Genomic DNA, 20,522 nt, shown 5'->3' with positions numbered 1-20,522 from the left:
TTTTCTCTGGCTTCCAGAATGATTTTTTCCCTTTATTATTTTTTTTTAAATTACTGCCTCAGGATATACTTGCCTAAAAGAAATCTCATAGCTGTACTGTATGCATACTTCAGATGTTTATTAGGTATCTGTTTCTTTAGTAAATCATGCAATATTTGCTGAGTATAGGAGAAATTTGTACGATGGAATAAAAAGAATAAAAATGAGTTGTGCTGCCAAGTGAAAAAGCACAGGCAGAAGAAAATGTGAAGTGTTAGGTTTCAAAAGTATTCCTTTAGCATTCCAAGTATGACTGTTCACCCTTTAACACTTCCATTAGTTCTTCTGCACCCAAACAATTATTAATGGATCTATACAAACTGAAGGATACATTATTCAGAGCATATACTTATATCAAGCCTCTGATATTGGCATTTTTCCAGTAAGCGACAAACTGTTGATGCTTGTCTTCGCATGACCTACCCACTGAACAGAATGATTAGAGCCTTGTAGTTTTTAATTACTGCTCAAGTGAAAGTGTTAAAAGGAGGTCAAGCTCTCCAATGGGGGTGTGAGCTGCTAACCTTTCCATTGTTACTAGCTGAGGATGGAAAAGTAGAAGACGAATAAGGAGAGGAATCCAAGTCTGGGCCCTCCATGGAAGAACTCTGAGATATGTCAGGCCCCTCAGTTGAAGTGGATCCCCCCTCTGCCCGCTGCACACTTACAATTTCAGAACTGTCCGAAGGGGTTACAGCCGAGTCTGGACCTTCTGTAGTAGTCTGAGAGCTATCACTAATTGGTGAGGAAGCCTGTGTACCGTCATTCAAGTCCATAGTGGGATCTGACTGGACAGCACTGATCTGACTGGAGCTTCGACTAAGCACATCATCATCTTCCCCTTCCGTAGCTGTGCTTGTCAAATCACAGCTCGTCAGGTCTACAGAGTCTGACTGCAACGTATGTTGAGAACGTGGCTGCTCGGTAATGATATCGTGTCCAGTAGGATCAGCAGCTGAACTCCCTGCTGACCCAGCTGTTGATACACCCGATGAAGAAGCTAGTTCACTGGTAATCTCGCCCTTCACAGAAGCTGCAAAAAGACATTTATAGGTCAACCAAACGCTTAAATTTGTGTTTCACTCTTTACACGAGCATCTTTAAAATACTATGCTCTAAATTAAATTAGGCTAAGGAAAATTCATGACTAAACAGCTAAACCACAGTAAAGAAACAATCACCTGTCAGATCTCTTATAATACTTCCTCACTTCTATGCCATCCATCTATGCCAGTGACAGCCTGATCCTTTTAAAAAAATAGGCAGTCAACTTCATTACTTAAATTTTACACCCAAGAGCATTTAAGGTTTCAGTTTTTCCTATCACATCCTTTGAGTGTCCATCTACTTTGTTGTCACCATAACACACACTTCTGTATTTTATGTACTGTCGGAAAAATAAAGGTTTTGTAATGTAAAGTAACATATGTTTGCACTGCTAAAAGGAAAGCCAAGTACCTGCAAATGATGCAGCACTGACATCTGATCGGGTTTCAGAATCATCTTCCAAACCTTCTTCTTCACCGAGAAGTATTTTACCTGGTAAGTGTGATGTAAGAAAAGTCTTACAGTTTACCGAAGTTAAAGCCGATTTGAAATGCTCAACAGTTGAAGTTATTAAAAATAAATAAATTTTGCATTTAGAAGTATCCAAACAACTTCTCAAAGCTATAGCAGGCAACAGATGGAAGAAGAAATGAAGGAACATCCAGACCCTCACTATCTGGTCAGGAAAGAAACAGTCATGAAGACACACAGTTAAGCAAGTTTACTGAATGGTTGTACCATTCAATAAAAAACTTATGTCCTCATTCTAGTTTATTTTTGTGTACTGTGACCAAAATCCCAGTAATTTCTTCAAGTATGGCCCATTACTAAGGCATCCGCATGTCTGCCCCCAACTCAGAGGGACATTAAGCACGACAAATAATAAAATAACTTCTCTATCCTTAAGGCTGGGAAAGTCATTAAGTAAAGGCTACTCTTATTTTGGGGCTTGGAATTCCAATGGTACAAGAAAGAAAAATGCTTCAGGGCTACTACAGCAGAACTTTTTAGGGAGGCTTTTGCCACAGGAAGAAAGAATCACTTATAACCTAACACAGTCATCTTAAAAGAGTTCACTTACTCACAGTTTAATGTCTATTTAAAATAGAGGCAGTGTAGAACGATACCTGCAGATACTTACTGCCTGGGAGCAAAACAAGGATACAACTGTACTGAAAAGGAGAGGAAATAATTAAGGCCATCCTTATGAATCTCATAAGCCAATTGCTCAGACAGAGGGATTCATGACAGCAAACCTGTTTTGCACTTTAGAATAAACCTCACTGGTAATCCAAGGTTTACTATGTAAGATACCAGTGTTCTGACAACTTGACGTGAATTCTTTTATACGTCATTTAAGTTACCAGTAGAAGAAAAGCATTAACAGACTTTTGTATTCATTTCCCTATCATAACTGCTTCATATATATGCAGAAAAAAACACTGTAAAACTGTCTCCTTCATAAAAGTATGTTTTATGCTATTCAAGACTGTAAGTAAGGCAGAAAGGTAACCACAACATTTCAGTGTATATTCTATATAAAATAACAGCAGCTCATTGAGAGCTACACATTCTCACAGGAGTGAGTAAATCTGTGCTAAGAATTCCCAAGCAAAAGCATGAAAAAATGGCATATTTTTCTCAATTCTTTCCCACATTTATGTCCATTTCACTGAAAGAAACTGGGGTATTCTACTTTCCACAGCTGATCACCTTTAAAAGTGAAAGAAGAAGGACACTGGAAAACACTTACGAGGCATTATTAGGCTTTGCGTGTCTACGTAAGTCTATAAAACAAGCCACAGAATAGCGTTTCTTTATTTTGAGGAACAAAAGTCAGTTAAGATGCAGAACATATTCCTTCATTTAGAAACGAGTTTTCAGCCTTGTTTGCAAATAATTTTCTGAAGCCGAAACAAAGTAGCGTAGGCCAGCTGCTCCAAACTAAAGTTGGTCTGAAGCAGAATGATTGAAGAGACATAGAAAATCCAAGTTCTAACATAAGGCTAATAGCGGAAGAATGTTATAGCTTAAGAAGTTTCACCTATGGCTAACCACAGAAGCATACTACTCTATATGCCAAGACACTGCAAAACTACATTGAGCAGGAATTGGGAATAAGCTTAATTTTCCCTCCTTTCTTCAGTGGTGAGCAATAGGAAATGAACAATTCAGAATTTGAGATTAAACCTGCATGAAATTCAAAATCATGAACAAATTTCCACAAATTCATTTATGCCATTTTCAGACCACAAAATAATCTTTGTATCATGATCTTGAAAGAAGATGGAAACTGATGGCTCCATACATGCTTTCCCATAAAGTGAGGGAAGGTTAGTGTTTATCAAGTACTTCAATTGAATTTATAATATTATTAAATCTTGACTAAAGACCATTAACAATTTTAAGTATCGAAGTGATAATTCTACCATTTTTCATGTAGAATTGATAAGCATTGTTATTCTGATTTCTTGCAGTCTCTCACATTCGGATGTTGCAGCAATACCTACGTCCAGAGCACCTTCTTATTCACTCTCTTGCTTTTAAACTAGTGCTTATTGATGCAGAGATTATTTCTTATTTTATTCAGCTCTACCCACTAGTTCACGTTTAGGCATATTGTTACAGCAATGAAGCGTAATGAGATTCTTTGCACACAAAGATGGAAGGACATAGTTGGGAAAAAAAAGTAAGCTAGGAGCTACAGCAGTCCTCTGACTATACAGTAGTCTGAATAACCCTATTGAGTCTTAAGCTATCTTTCCCTGAGGTTTTCCTTTTTACAGTATTGCACATCTCTCTGCCTACTATGCTTGCACTGACTGCACTACTCTCACACGCTGTTCCACTGCAGTAATAACATCTTCCTCAGCTAAAACAGATGACAAATCTCTTGCCAGCTGTATCTAGAATGATTCCTTTGTGAAATAACTTAAGTATATAACTAGATACAAAGTAATTTCATGCACAAACTGGGAAATAATACTTCAGAGTAAATTTTATTATTTTTTTTAAATCCTGCCAAACAAGTTACTTACTAAAGAAATTAAATATACACAGTAAGACACAGAATTAATAATGCTAATCGTCAAGGACAAGGCATAAAAAATAAGCAAAAAGCATCACATCAAAGCATGCAAACAAACACGCATTAGCGAAAGAGGAAGAAAAACAGGACTCTCAAAAACAGGAAGGTTAACTATTTAGTGAGTTACGTTAAAAGTTAAATATTACTGTCAAAAGAAGGAATGCCCTGTTCAGACAGTATTTTTAAATATGCTCTTTCAAACTGAAAATTGCCTCAATACTCATTAGCATAATTTTGCTGTGTTACAGCAAAAATAAGACCAATACTGCTTCAAATAATTTTAGAACATCTTGGTTGCAATATCAGAAATCTCATCAGAATTCTTTTTACAGTGATTTACATTGATGAAGCTCAGCTGGTAACAGGAAGGAATTTATGAACAAAGACCAGAGTTCAGCAAGACAATGAAGGGAGGGAGGGAGGGGAATCTGAGGAGAACACAATTAAAAGATTGATTTTGGAAATAATCACCTTTATGCTTTCTTGCAAGAACAGGGCTGCATGAAGACCCCCCTCCAGCTGCAAATCACAGAAAGTAACATATCAGGGCAAAGACAGAGCTGCTGAAATCACGAAGGAATTCTAAAAGCCTCAAATGGGAAGGAAAAAAAAGGCCAGGAAGAAATAACAAACTTGATGCTTTTGAAGCTCAAGTTTTTTGGGGGTCATTCGCCACCAAATAACTTTAATTTTCTGTGCAAGTTGTGTGAAGTTTACTTTTAAAAAAGTGTTCTAAATTTCACTGGTATGATTGCTCCTGGCTAATTAATTACTTCTAAGAGCAGCAATACTAGAATGATCCATTAGTTCAATGCAGAAGTCCTTACATAAAATCCAATCAGAGACTGATTCTTTTGAAACAGGTAAGTAGCAGTTAAGAGACTATTTAAAGAACATGCACTTCACAAACAGGAACACTAATAGCTGATTTTAAGTTACAGATAAAGTTAAGACATGCTTTAATTTCATGCTGGTTTTGACATTTAGCAAGGAGCTCTTAGTTAACATAAATTCTGATTAGATCAGCTTTCTATGAATCACAACTGTCAGATGCTTGGTGAGAACATTCATTTTGTGAAAAGTATCAGTCACCATGGTTAACTTGCTCTGTGTAAACAAAAAGTCATCAACACAAAACAAAATACTCTGGAGTTCCACAATACTGAATGAATGTACACCCACTTAAAGGAAAATGAAGTGGGAGAGGATCTGTGACTGTACAAGGAAAAATATCATGTATACCTTTACACTATTTATTTTATCCTTCATACTTTTGGGTAGCATTAAGGAATAGAGCCTGCAATAATTTCCTTTTACACGAATTACCAAAAACATAGCTTACCTATGAGCTCCACTATGCTCCCACTCCGGTTCCTGATGGTGGATTCATCTTTGGATACACTGACCTGTGCAATGCCACCTGTAGTGGTCAGGGCATGGAGAAGTTCAGGTGGTGGTGTTCTGAAAAGCTGCTGTAATAATTCTAAAGCTCCAGTCACAACGTTGTGGTCCTGATGCTGAGTATAATGCAGAGTCAATTCATAAACCTAAAAAACAAAGTACTGGAGTAAGTATGTGAAGATGCAACATACTACCTTCATTCTCATATACCACATTAAATTTTAGTGGTGCAATTTAAGTGACTGAGATACACTGTATCTAATCATCATCATCATCCTTTACTAAGAGGAAAAGCTCATCTCAATGAAGCCATTTAACTGCTTTCTTGGTAGTAGTCTCTTATCATGTTAGCTTATTATAGGAGGAGGAATCACATTCAGGAATGCAGTAATTTTAATGAATTCCTTTAGGAACACCTAGCAAGCATTTTTCGAGGATTTCATGTTATTAAAATTATTTATCAGGAATTCCAACCACTAGACACCAAACTAGTGTTGCATCACACTGTTTGAAAGGTTCCCTCCCCCATAGTCCAAATAGTACTCTTCAGGTTAGGGTTATTATTTGTGTTTTACCTGTACAAGCTGGTCTGGTGAAGGTGAAATCTCTGCTTCTTTCCTTGTTACACCGAAACTGCCTTTCAGGCTGGTATCCTTCACTTGTTGTTGCAATAAAGGTATGAGATACCTTAGTGTAAGTAAAACACCCAAAATTAAAAGAGTAGGATGATCATCATCTACAGGAACCAACAAGCCTGGGGGTAGAGCAGAACAAGCCAAACCGCTTACTAACAATGGTAAATATCAACACGAATGTACAAACACATCAACTACACAAATTATGTAGTCAGTGTAATAGTTTCTGTTAAAAAACAAAACAAGAAAACATCACCTATCAGCACCTAAAGAATGTTTTTAAGTGTAGAAACACTTGAATATACGTATTATTTAACACTCCTGACAATGATTTAGGCCATGTGGGTGGATGATTGGAGGACCCTGGCTCCCTTCCCCTATTTCCTACCTCTTCTGTTCAATAACAGCACAACTGTGTGTTTTATTTTTTAAATAATCCCTGAGGCTCATACTGAGTAACTTCCTCCCTCCACTTGGCTATTCAGTTCAGGCCCAACATAATTCCCCCCTCCAGAACACATGCTACTGTCCTGATGAATAACATTCATACTTTTGCTGCCTCCTTCAACTGGAAATCTTGCTCCATATATTTACCCACTAATCAAAGAAGCAAATTCAAAATACATGAAGAATTAATATAAGTTATGTTCCTATTAATACTACTGTCTAAATTCAGTACCATTGCTAGGACATTGTAAAACAGCACCTTTGAGGCAGGAAAGAACAACGTGCACACAGAGAAAGGAGGACTGAGAAGTAATACACCATTTTCAAATCAGAATGAGAAAAGTCACTACACGGCCATGGCATCTGCATTTTTCACCTCATCTTTTAAGAAGCAAGGCTAACAGGATAATACTTTACACACCTGCCTGTCTTCCTTCCCTCTCCATTTGCAATATAGTCTACATATGAAAGAACCTTTGCACAGTACCACAACCGAGGCAAAAGCTTCCACTACAATTCAGGTGTTTCATCATCAGCTGCAGATCTCCCCCAAAAACTGCAAAAACTTCCCAGATAACGGAATACAGAAGAAATTACATCACATGAATTTTTGTGCTTTTTGTGCTCTCTGCACTAACAACCAGGCTGCTAAACAATACAAGTCTTCACAGATTCCTGAGCAAGGTCTTGCAGAAGAATGCCTAGACGTCCTCATTTTCCAATAGGCTACTTGCTTCCTTAGCTTTGGCTGTTTCTTTTCAATGTAACTGAACTAGCATTTCCAAACACACGAGATACAAATAACATGAGTATCTATATTTCCTAACTACAAAAAATAAAGCAAGCACAAGCAGGGCAACTGATAGTCTAAGTATCCCTTCTTTGCCTCAAAACCATTCACATATTTAGCATATTACATGAAAATTAAATTCATATTACTTATACCTGAAGCAAAATTACTTTTCCCCAGAATCTTACCTAAAAGTACATTCAATAACCAGGCATAAAAATACTGCATTCTTCGTGAATGTTGACAGATGCTTACTGCTGATCCTGCCGCAGTTCGACGGATAGTAGGGGAACTGGATTTAAGATTAGCTATGAAAGCCTTCAATAAAACCTAAAAACAAGATAATGTTATTTAATTCACTTCTTTCTCTTTTTCTTTCTCATTAAAAGAGAAGTCAAGCATCTTTTTCATCCATTCCAAGCATTACATCAAGCAAAGACAACTTTTGCCTTAATTCATACATGCAGCTATAATACTGCTTTCTGCAACGTGATTGGTAATAGTGGTAGTTTAACTGTGCTTTGAGAAGTAACAGGGAGCACTACTAGGTTAAAGATACCTTAATCTCATTGTCGTTTGCAAAATTGCCAAATGCTGCCATGATTTTTGGTATTGCTGCAGCTAGTGTTTCTTGTACCGATTCTTCAGGTCTCTTACTTATTCGTGTTAAACAGGGCAAAAGGTTCACTAAGTATGGCCTAAGTATGACAAAGGAGAAAAAATTTGAGGTAAGAACAACTGTAGCCACCAAAACCTTTTTTAATTCATACACAAATTCTTCGTTCAACTAAATCATACAAAATATTTCCATTAGCTACATATAACATAGAAAAACAAGGTGAATACAATTAGCAGACATTAAGAATTAAAAAGAATACATGAAAAAACTCATCGTCTTCAAACATCTTGCCCTTCTCACAGTTATGTACAACACAGAATTAAAATTCTGCTAAAAGAAAACTAGCTACTCAAATTAAGCTACTTCAGAGACAACGTGACAGGAATATAACTGGGGGGGAGAGAGGGCGAGAAGAATATTTAAAATTTGAGAACAGTAATTTTTTTTTTAGCATCTGTATTTTGGTAAATGTTCTTTGGAAAGCTCAATACTAGGATGAGTTTACCTGCATTTTTGAGGCCGAACTAGATGAGCAAGCTCAGCAAATCTCCAGAGTGCAGCACGCAGACTTCGGGAAGCACCATTCTAAATAGAGCATACAAACATTTCATAAAGCAAAACCATTCCATTATAGAATGTCTACAATTGCTTAAATCTTACACAATTTTACTTAGATAAAAAACATAAGGTGTCTGGAAGCCTTAAAATTCTTTCTAGCTAAAAGGAAGGAAAGTCAGATCCACAACTGCCTTTATTTTGCTAGCTGGTATTAGGAATTTTCCAAGTGACCCAAAATGAGTAAGAGAGAACATCAAGAAAGAGAAGGAAATGTCTGAGATCTCCACTCTGCTGAAATCAGCTTAAAATACCACAGAGACAGTCATCAACCAACAAAGAGACACTGATGATATGAGAGTCTAAAATCACTGGAACACTTGCAGAAATACAAATGCAGCATAAAATTGACAGCAGTGGAAATATGCAAGTAAATAACCTTCAGCTCCAGCGAACACCAAAAAAATCCCATGTAACAACCTACATAATTTCTTAATGGCTCACATTCTGAATTTAGTAACTATTATTCTGTACTGACATCTTCAATAATGCACATGACTTGAGCCAGAGTGTATTTAGACCCAGTGTCTGAGGATATAGTAAAGCTCCTCAATATTGTTGGAATGTGGAAAACTATAGAAGTTGATAGGTGTCATCTTCTCTAATCTCCCTATTTGGATAAATTGCATACTTTACTTAGCTTGAACCTAACCAAAATACTTCTCAAGTCAAGCCTCCCTGAAAACTGAACTGAGGTGTTTAGAAAGTATTGTTTTAGTTTACTTAGCTAGTACATCAAAGGTTCATGGTGCCATTGTTAGCATAGCGTACACACAACTGAAAAAAACAACTGCGTCTGAATTACAAATTGGGCATTTTCAGATTCAGAGCAATGTTAACAGATTTTGACATGGCAAAGTGATCTAACTGATGCAAGAACCAAATTCTGTAAGCTTTAACTTTGACCTTAAAAAAAAAAAAGCACAAAACACTATTTTCATGAATTCCATGTTCCAATATACTAAAACACTTACTAAATACTCTATTTCAGAAAGACAAAAGCAAGGTAAACTCACCTTTTTAATCTCTTTATACAATTCTAATTGTAACCTAGGGAGATTGGAATCCATCAAAACCTGCAATAAAACATATCATGAATACATTGCATCACACTGGAGGGACTTGAAAGAAACAAAGTTGCACTTACAATAAAAAAAAGTGTAGAACTATTTAACTACCCCTACATATGATGCATAGGAGGACAAAGCTAATCAGAAGACAGGAAATGCCTTTATGTTTTCCACAATAACAGAACAGAAACATGGACAATTCCACAAACTGAGGTATTTGCAGTTGACACTAGCTACTTGTCCCACCTGCCTAAAAGAGGCCACGTGGCATCAGACCCCAGCAGTCAACTTAAAGTGCCTTCTGGCAATAGCCAATAATAAATAGCCAGGAATAGACTATTAAAACAAAATAATAGTACCCACAAGCAGCGAGAGCTATTTCCTGCTAGACACTGCCACTTTCAAGCAGCCTACTGTCAGGTATTTCTGCAGCTGAGGCTGTATTTGTAGCATTACCTACAGCAGCCCTTGAAAACCCCTTCTTTTATAAATTATTCTGTTTTCAGCATCCATTTGTTGCCATGAGGTGTTTTGGACACCAGCAGTATCACGTTCCAGGATCTAATCACACAGAGTGTGCCAGAGCATGTATTTTAGTTTGCTCTAAGCTTGTAGTACAATTAAGAATTAGAGAACACAAAATGAAAGTAAGCACTGAGGAGTACTAATTTTCTGTTCACCTCAACTCAATCATTCCACCTCCACCATGGCAGAAAGGGAAAAAAAGGAAATAGTTCCACTAGGTAAAATCCTTTCCTACAAAGCATTCTGTATACATATGATCACCCCTTCTTTTCCATTTGTTTTTTTATCTAGCACGTGGTAGAAATGTTCATGAATAGTAGCACAACTCCTTCAGCTGAAACGAGAACTTCATGCAATATGCAAGTATCTAGCTTATGAATTTATATAGTCATTTAACATTTCATATTTCATTCTTTATTCCCTTCACAGTTATTCAATAATTTCTGGTTTCTGAAATATGCCTTCTTGACCATCAACCAGTAAGCTCACATCTTCACAGGATTATTCATGACGACAACAAAATCCTACGTGGCACGTGCTGATGTGGAAGCCACAACTGCTTATGCGCAGTCAGCCTGCGATTCCTCCAGAGCACTATTTCCTTATTGTATGCCCAATAACTTTACGCCACAATTACACCAGTCATCACAACAAAATACTACCTTCCCAGAAAAGTCTTGCTTTCATCTCTAAACTGTTATAAACACCCCAACTATTAACTGCAAATGCCTAGACTATACCAGGTAAGGACTAATTTCACTTCTGTAAAAATTAAGCTTTCACAAAGGTCACTGCCTCTGTGCGTAATTGTCCTGGTTTCAGAATTAACAGTTAATTTTCTTCCTAGTAGCTGGTAGAATGCTACCTTTTGGCTTAGGATGAGAAGAGTGCTGATAACACCCCGATGTTTTAATTGCTGCAGAGCAGTGCTTATACCAAGCCAAGGACATCTGAGCTTCTTGCTCTGTCCTGCCAACGGGCAGGCTGGGGGTGCAGCAAGAGCTGGGAGGGGACAGACCCAGGACAGGTGACCCAAACTAGCCAAAGGGGTATTCCATACCATCTGACGTCATGCTAAACAATATATAGGGGTGGCTAGCCGGGGGGAGGGGGCCGGACTGCTCAGGGTTAGGCTGGGCATCGGTCAGCGAGTGGTGAGCAATTGCAATGTGCATCACTTGTTTGTACACATTATTATTAGTAGTACTATTATCATAATTGTATTATTATTATTATTGTTATTATTATTTTCCTGTCTTATCAAACTGTCTTTATCTCAACTCACGGGCTTTACTTTCCATTTCTCTCCCCTGTCCCAGAGAGGGAGGGGGGGAGGGTGAGCGAACGGCTGTGTGGTGTTTAGCTGCCGGCCGGGTTAAACCACGACAGTAATCAACACACACACAAAAAAAGCACCAGCTACTATTCTGGTTTCAAGGGTTACTTGTCCTTATACTACACTGAGCTGGAGCAACTTTAATACTTTTGTTTGTTGACTTATATTTTTAGCAGGACAGAACCTAAAAATTCATGCTAGTCCAAAAAAATATAAGCAGAGTCAACTGCAAATTAACATAGCTAATAAATCCTAATTACTGAGACCAACTGTACTACAATCTGCAAGAGGAGTCCCACCAGTGTTGTTAGGTCAGGCAGCACTACAACAGCTTTGTAGTTCAACTTCAAAAATGAGATTACTTCAGTAACAACTCACTTGCAAGTGGTATTTGCATGGATAATTCCCAACTTCATTTTTTTTTTTTCTTTCATATAAAGATTTCACCAAAGCTGTTTAAACTTTAAGCCATTTATGCTCTCTGCGAGGTTCTGACAGGTGAGTGGAACGGTATTCAAAGACCACCTACAGAGGTTTAACTAAATTTGTCACTGCAGTTTAAAGCCTTGTCTATACAGAAATGTCAGTGTTTTAATTGCACTAATGAATACCGAATCCAGACATGGTTTTACAAATAAGACTTGATATCTAGATTCTTATTTCAAAAGAGAAAATATGAAACATCTTTATAGCAACAGAAGTAGCCCTAAATTGCCTGAAGTACCAAAAAAGCTGAACGTTAACTGATTTGCAAGGTCAGGGGCCTGATGCCTCTGTTCTACTTATCACAAGCATCACTGCTCCTTGAACAACACAAAAATAAAAGTGCATGTCTTTTTCCCCTCTACATTTATACACCAAACAGGTCTGCTTAAAGACTAAGCTGCTACCACAGAGCATAGAAATGGAAACAAAATACAAACTGTGACCAGCTTCAGTAACAGTCTGATAAATCCGTGTGGTTGGAATACCACAACTATCAACATTTCACAGCTGTGACCAAACTGCAAGCTTAGTGACTGATAGGAGACTGTCATTTGAAAATCACTTTTATCTTTACAAGAACACCATCTACCATACAAAGATTCAAAAAACCTGAAGTTTTTCAAGTTAACTTAAAATATGTCAGAAAGCAGTAATGGTATTAAGTAGACAGGTGAACCTAAGAGATTATCTTTACACCAAGCCTACAGAACAGTTTCACAGAAGCAAGCAAGCTTGCATTCTTTAAGACAGTTTCAGAGCATCTAATCAAATTCTCTCCATACTACTAATTCATACAGATACCAAACAAATAGAACGTAATTTAGAGAAATCCCTACATAAATAGGGATTTGTCTGCTTGCTTCTATACAAACTCCCTTCACGCTAAAAAAAAAAAAAATATTTTTTGCACATTCATAAAATACTTAAAGTTTCATATCAATTAGATTAATTATGCAGCTACATTACATAATTCAACCACTACAGAAAACAGGAAAAAAAAAGGAAAGGACAGATGAAGGTAAACCCATTATGGAAGCAGCAGCTTACATTAGTTATTCAAAAGTTTCATTTTGTGATTTGTTGAACTGAAATTTAGACCTTGCCTGACCTCCTATCAAAATCCGCCTGCTGTCTCCAGCAAGCCCTTCATTCTGGATCACAGTAAGGTAATAACAACCTCCAGAACACTACATTTATCCTAATTATGCCTACAAACTTCTCTGCCAAGTCTCAGCAAATCACTACCAGAATTACAACACACCAATTGTCTGGAGTGAAGAGACATTATATCTTATAGACAGCTTTTTCATAATACTCTTTACCTTTCCTACATGTTAAGTAACTTCTTCTTTACAGAATAAGAGTATTCCTCCAATACCACAAAATGTTAGAAAAGCCCATGTTCTTGTTTTGACTGTCTTAAACAGAACAAAGTTAATGAATGATGGAAGGAAAAAAAAAAAAAAAGAACAATGAACTACAGCAGACAGGTTATCTGATACACTTATCTGATATAAATTTTACATCCCTCTGTGCAACTCACCTTAGAGGACATACAGAATTTCCTAAAGCTTACTTGACCTCTTGCATTACAAGAGATTATCAAGAACAAAAAGCAATTAACAGAGTGTAAGTGTGAATTCATACAGGATGCCGCATCAAGAAGAGGTAAAATCTAGTAAAACAATAGATAGAAATTCTTACTTTAATAACTTTATTAAGGCATTCATCAGCAACCATCCGGACATCAGATTCTGCATCCTCACTGCAGAGGAGAAAGACTTCCATAGCAATCCCCAGCAGTTTCTGAAATTCTGGAGAATTTCTAAGCAAATAAACATTAGAAAATTACAATGGGCACTAGAAGCAGACAACATGAGAGCTATTTCTGATGGGGTTTCAGAATCCAACAACATATCCACAGATTTACAAGAGGAGAAAAGATCCAGCAGATAAGCACTTCCTTAGGAGTTGGGAAATCATTTACCTGCTCTTTACTACATAATCTGGCAAAGGTATTTGACCTCTGTGCCTCAGTTTCTCTGTCTGAAGTAGAAGGATAATACCTACTCTACCAATGCTCAAGGAAAATTACTTCCTAGATTTTGGCTTAATTTAAAAAACACAACCAAACATTTTATCATTTTGGTCTTAAACTGAAGATGAACGTTTAAAATCAGCAATTATCAGGAAGCCGATAAGCATCTAGCACTGCAAAGAACCTATTCACTTTAATGCAACAAATTGTATTAATGTAGTAAATTAAAAATAAACATTGTCTTACCTTAAAGACTGAGCAACGATGTTTTCACATATTGTCAGGCAATGATTCACTCTATCTTTCTTGGTAGTTGAAAGCTCTTTCTTTCTAAAATGAAACAATGAAAATAAATCTGAGATAAGACTTGAAAACTGAGTGGTAACTATAGACACTACTCTAGCAAGTGTATTTATAACAATCACACACACAAAAAAAGAAACCACTTCCCTGGTCATGATATAAATATCCATATACCAATTATCTGTAATCCCAGGACTTTGCATACTAACTGCTGCTGAGAGCACGCAGGCACACAAGCAAAGGGAAGGATACAAACTTAGAAAAAGCATAAGCCTTTTAAGTAGGATTATCATATTAATCCTGTAACTGATAAAACAAACAAACTCAGAATGAAAAAGGCTGGGGAAAATAAGCAAGGAGAACAAGTATTGCAGACTTAAATATACCATGATGATGAAAAAAAAATAAATCTTTTTCATCATCAACTTTGTCTGATGACTTCTTGAAAAGTAAGAAGTTGTATTAAATCATTTTTCATCTGAATTAAAGGATGCTAATGCAATCCTGTCATAAACATTTGGAGGAATACAGTATTATTAATTGTCAAAATAGCAAAACTCTAGGCACAGTCTCTACCTATCAAACATGATGTCCCTATAGTAACACTTAGCATAGTCCAGACAAGGACGAGCTTAGTTAACTTGCAGCAATTAAGTGTAAAACAAAAAACAAAAGTCACAGAATAGAAGAATGCAGATGCACAACTGATGAAAAGCCCAACCTGTAAAGCTTACAATTTGGAAAACTTCAATGCTCACTTTCACCTGCTCTAAGCTCCTTTACGCCTGTGTCGAGAACAGAAGCTTCTTCTCTGCTCCACCCCCAGCAGCCTTGCCAATAAATGAGCTGGAAAAAAGCACTAAGCCTGTGACATTTTATTTCCTCATATGCACCGTCTCCTACTTTCAGCTCCATTGACACAGAATCACTCCTAGCAAAACAGAAGTTACTGTTAAATAATTTACTAGTAGCAAGCCAGGAGCTGAGGAACACCTCTCATGTGTCCTGCCAAGGAAGCTCCTGCTGCTTCCCTCAGATTCACAGAGCTGCTCTTTGCTTTTGCTATCTAAGTGAAAAATAATCTTCTGTACGCTTAACATTTAACTATCTTAGCAAAACAATAGCAAAACTATCAAATAGCAAACAAGTGTTTCTAAATGAGAAGTTGGAAAATGATCATTGATCATTACTGTAACCTTGAGCTACAATAACAGAGCTTAACACAGCATTACGGACCAACAGTAATTAGCCAATAACCACATTAAAGTAACTAGAAATACATTGGTAGACCAAAATTCTAAAGAATTAAGCTGTAATAGTTAAGACCTTCTGCTCAAATACTACCACAGGTTTTGAAATAATAGGCCTGTCCTTTTCCTCATCATACTGGAAGTGGGGGTTGTTTCCTCCCAACATTTCAGTTCTCCATGAGATCCTCTCATCTCACTCCAGAAATACTTTCCAAAGTTTAAGGAATAGTTCTAAAAAAAAAAAAAAAAAAAACCACTATTTTCTATTAGACATTTGACAGTATGTTGTTTAAGTAAGCTTCAGTGCTCCTCAAAGAGGATCTATTCTTCAGCTCATACAGCCCTGGGCAAGGCAGGCAGCAGTGTTCAATAGCACACAGAGCAGCAGAGATCAATCTCTTTGGCAGATTTCTGTAAACAAAGAGCTCTCCCAACACTGAATAATAACACAAGTAACTCGAGAAAATTAAGATTTTTTTTTAAATGGCTTGAAATGTGCAGTGAAAACTCAGAAGGAGTGCTTATAGTTAAGAAGATGTTACCATTTAAACTGAAAGAAAAGAAACCAGAGGTGAAGAATAACTGTCAGTCACTATTAAAAGGAAAAGGAAAAGCATTCGGCTGTGTTTGCTGTACTGAATTCTTCATCTGCCATTTGGTTACTCGCCTTCCTTAAGATCAGCTTCCAAAGGAGTAAAAGAAAAGGCGGAACACAAACATAATGTATGTCATGTGCATGCACACATTTACTGTGTCTACAGAGGGGGAAAGATAACACAATGAATGATATTCTGTGTCTCTGGAGATAGAACATGGTTTTCTTTTTTTGCTTTAAAAAGATGTATTCAGACATATTATGAAGACCTCAGGCAAACTACTGTGCCCAGGGGGCACAACAGCATCACACATTTCTTAGATTAGAGCTGAGGCAGCAAGCCTCATGTGGAAGGTCAGACATCACTTCATGTTTCCAGAATAACAGAAGGCAGGAGATATTGAAGCAGCAGGTATCTACAGGAGAGCCTCATCTCACCGACACGGGAGTTTAATCTTCTGCACGCTTCCATGGGCAGCCTCTAGCCAAGAAGATGAACAATGTAAGAAAAAAACAGCAAGTCCTGATAATTCTGCACTCCCAGCCTATGAAGAGATCCAACTCTCTGATGCTGATTTTTTTTTTTTTTAAAAGCTTTGGAACTAAGGATGTGTAAATAGACGACAGAAGCATTAATGCTGAAACACTATTTTAAAAAGGCAAAGCCTAACAGCTTGACATTACCCTTGAGAAAAGTATTGGAAATACTCAAACCTCTATTAGCATACAGAACTATCAGGGGATCAAAAAATAAACAAATGAAGCTGAACTGTGGCAAATGATTTGAACACGTGGTAATACAGCCCATGACAGACAGACAGACGACAGACTAGAACAGGAGCTGACCCCCCAGGAATGGTAATTTCAAAAACCCATCCAAGGAGCAGGCCAACAGTTCCATGCAGTTCAGTCTTCAGTTAAGCAGAAAAGATACGGCTACAGATAGTGCTGATAAAACCTACCTATGTCTACAGCTTCACTCAAACAAAAATCCAGAAAAAATAATCAGTGAGGACTGAAAAACTTCCCTTTGCTGGAGAGTTCTTGGGCTCTTGCAGCACCTTTTACTGCAAAGGTAGTGGTTAGAGCCAAATGAAGACAAAATTGAACTTGTGACCTATTTCCAATTTCAACATAAAGCAACTGTAATAATTAACTATTAGAGCAAGTTAACAGGAGAAAGGGTGAAGAACCACCTTTGTAACAGTCAAATCAAAAGCTAGATAGTCTCCCAGAAGAAACATTAGCACTTCATTCCACTCAGCTCAGTGACAAGAGGTAAAAATGAATAAAATATAGTATGTGGTGTGACAGTCCATCTGCTCTTTGGTTTTACTGAGTAAACTCTGAATTTTTACATCATACTGATCAAAATTTCAAGTTAGTAGGAGCTCTGCAATCCAAAACAAAATGAACAACCCAACTCCAACCCAAATTTAAGAGCCTGGAAAAAACAGAAGTAGATATGGGAGACAATAAAGGTGCATCAGCAGAACCTTATAGAAACAATATGATGAGAGAGCACCACCTCACTTTTTACAGAAGGAAAAAAAAAAATCCAAGAGGAGATGATAGGAGACTAGAAACTGACATATATCTGTAGTATATAGTAAAAGCTTAACACATGATTTCTGCTGATTAAATCTCTCAAAACAGAAAAAGCTCTTAAGTTCTTGGTAGAAGCCTGAATTCACTCAATATTTTAATAATAAAAGTAAAACCAGAATATCACTTTTATCAAGATCTAAGAAGTCGTTATCTTTGTAATTATATTTCTTAAATCATGTAGAGGTAATATCACCTTGTCAAAATTTAAGGCATTAAAAGAAAAAAGAGAATAGGAAGTAGAGATAGGTACTTAGTTTTACTTTCACTGTATAGCATAAGAAGGTCCAACAAAAAAAAAGTCTAACAACATCTGTAATAATATTACTCAATACTTAAGGAATGACAGCATCTCACTCATCTAACTTATGCAACAAGACAAGTTTCAGCTAATGGACAATACCAAATAGATATCTAATTAAACAGATAAATAACAAATCAGTGGCACTTATGCTGCAAAACTCACCAACATCTTTATTCTCCTGTTACTGACAGGTAAGGTAGCATCTGTTTTACTACAGCAAGCAAGGACAGGAAGTTACCACACAGAACTACAAAAATATTTAAGTGCTATTTGCATGGCACCGTAATTAAGATGAACACCTCTCCCCAGACACAATGAAAACACATCAGCATTTCTCCTTTCTAGTTCATTGAATGGAAAATGCAAATAATACCACAAGTTATGCTCAAGATGTCACCTGGTAATACACTAACAGTTTTGGAAACCTCACCAGAGACTGCCACAACATCCTTTCACAGGCTTTCACGAGGCTTAGTGCTGTTAGTGAATTCGTAAAGCTCCTAGGGGCATGCAATACTATCAGCTTCCTGAAAACATCCAGCCTATTTTTAAACACAAAACAAAGTCAACTAGGGCAATTACAAGCCTGATTTGTTAGTTCTGTGAATACAGAATGCCTAAATGCAGACCCCCAAACCAACCATAACATTCCTCAGCCAGCATCACAAACAGTTTTCAAGCCTTTCTTTTGAAATAACATGATCTATCCCAGCAGGAACTTCTTAGATAGATTTTCCTGCTACATATAGGAAAGATTAGAAATAGCTGTCCACCCATCCTTCATGTCACATGAAACAGTAACGCAAAAATGCACAGAACGGAGCAATTCGTCCTTGCAAAACAGTAAGTCAACTAAAACCAATTAGATCAGAAAAGACAAAAGGTTCTTCACCTATTATGCCCCCAAAGCATCAACCACGCATTGAAACTGTTTGAGACAAGAGTCTCCAAACAGAATGAACCATGATAATTTACTTGGCATCCATATCAAAACGTACTGTGGGAGCAGGTGGCCGAGAGCCCAGCTCCACCGCTTGTCATCTCTGCCAAAGCGGCCTGAAACTGCCAACAGAGAAGTTACCTGCTCCTCAGCCCTTCTGTTTCTCCTGTCTCCCTGATGTCTGGAGAAACAGCAATAACGTGACTCACGTATTCATCCCGTGAAAGCCCTACTGCCTTTCCACCTGCTCAGTAAGGATTATTTTTAGAGAGAGCAAACCCAACAGGCAGCACTGGGGCACTGAACAGCTCCTCGCCCTCGTTTGCTGGTCAGACACCTGAATATCCCACAGACAGAGGCAGATGCCTCTTCGCTGCATTCACTCCTGATATTTAAGGACACAAAAGGATACCACAAGTATTTAAACCACCTCCTCCTAGATGTCAGCGCGAGAAGTCACCGCATGAGACTTTAAACGAAGTTTGTCACAGAGATCAACAGCACGGAGGGGGTGAGCCCCAGACTTTAAGTTAGGCTTGGGATTTTTCTCCCTTTTTCCCTCAGCAGCACGTTAAACGTAAGGGACCCTTTTCTTCCCAGAGCCACGAAGCCCACCCCGCACCCCTGCACCTCCTGCCCAGCCCCCGGCCTGCTGCAATTCCCCGGCTCCCCACAAAGTTTCCAGCAGCCCTGAGGCGACGCAGAGAGATCCCAAGGGCCAGCCTCCAGCCGGGGCTGCCCCTGTGGGGACCCTCCCGGCTGCCACCCGACCCTGTGACCGCGGCAGGGTCCCGGCCCCCCCCCGGGGCCGCCTCAGAGCCCGTCCCGCCGCCCGTCCCCGCTCACTCACGGTCTCTGCAGCGGCTCCTCAGGGATGGCGGCCGGCCCCTGCTGCTGCTGGAAGGAGCGCAGCGACTCGAAAGCCTTCATCAGCTTCTCCATCGTGGCCATGGCCCCCCCCGAGGGGCGCCCGGCGGTGCCCGCCTGCCTTCGCCCCCTCAGCCCCGCCTCAGCTCAGGCCGCGCTGACTCAGGCGGCCGCCGCCGCCGCAGGGGGCCGCGCTCGCCGCCCCGCCGCCATCTTGGAGCCGTCCCGGCAGCCCCCGCGCCGAAGCCACGCCCCCGCCCTCCCCTCCCCCCTCCGCCCGCTGTGCCCCGCCCGCCTCGGGGCGAGGCTTTTTAAGCTGGCCGGGAGCCGCGCGCATGCGCACAGTGCCCCCTGCCTCATCTGCGGGCAAATGAGGAGCCGGGAAGGAGAAAGAGTGACAGGCGCCGTGTCCAATCGGAAGGAGGGAGCCGCCTCCTCCGGCTGAAGGCGGGAGCGCCCCGCGGCCCCTGGGTCCTAGCGCCCGCCCTCTTCAAATCGCCTCAGGAGCCCCACGCAACGCCC

At 38.9% G+C, this 20,522-nt stretch overlaps 1 protein-coding gene across 3 annotated transcripts in view; it reads right to left on the bottom strand.

The window, feature by feature from the left end:
* The window catches only part of HTT (huntingtin), an 83,549-nt gene extending 63,292 nt beyond the window's left edge, over positions 1-20,257 (bottom strand). The window contains exons 1-12 of one of the 3 annotated variants that reach the window (XM_068679761.1): positions 19,984-20,257; positions 14,383-14,466; positions 13,803-13,923; positions 9,698-9,757; positions 8,572-8,651; positions 8,007-8,145; positions 7,636-7,777; positions 6,151-6,329; positions 5,517-5,721; positions 4,646-4,693; positions 1,498-1,578; positions 564-1,072 (exon numbers count right to left, since the gene is read on the bottom strand). In XM_068679761.1, the coding sequence (XP_068535862.1) occupies positions 564-1,072; positions 1,498-1,578; positions 4,646-4,693; positions 5,517-5,721; positions 6,151-6,329; positions 7,636-7,777; positions 8,007-8,145; positions 8,572-8,651; positions 9,698-9,757; positions 13,803-13,923; positions 14,383-14,466; positions 19,984-20,084 (1,749 nt within the window). In that variant the 5' untranslated portion in view covers positions 20,085-20,257. The remainder of the gene's footprint in view (positions 1-563; positions 1,073-1,497; positions 1,579-4,645; positions 4,694-5,516; positions 5,722-6,150; positions 6,330-7,635; positions 7,778-8,006; positions 8,146-8,571; positions 8,652-9,697; positions 9,758-13,802; positions 13,924-14,382; positions 14,467-19,983) is intronic. The other 2 variants (XM_068679762.1, XM_068679763.1) reach the window with 2 other exon arrangements.
* Between the last annotated feature and the right edge of the window lie 265 nt (positions 20,258-20,522).

This window comes from Anas acuta, chromosome 4, assembly GCF_963932015.1.
Source record: "Anas acuta chromosome 4, bAnaAcu1.1, whole genome shotgun sequence".
Classification (NCBI taxonomy): domain Eukaryota; kingdom Metazoa; phylum Chordata; class Aves; order Anseriformes; family Anatidae; genus Anas; species Anas acuta.
Note: the sequence above shows the minus strand (reverse complement) of the source record. Positions and strands in the feature narration are given on the sequence as shown.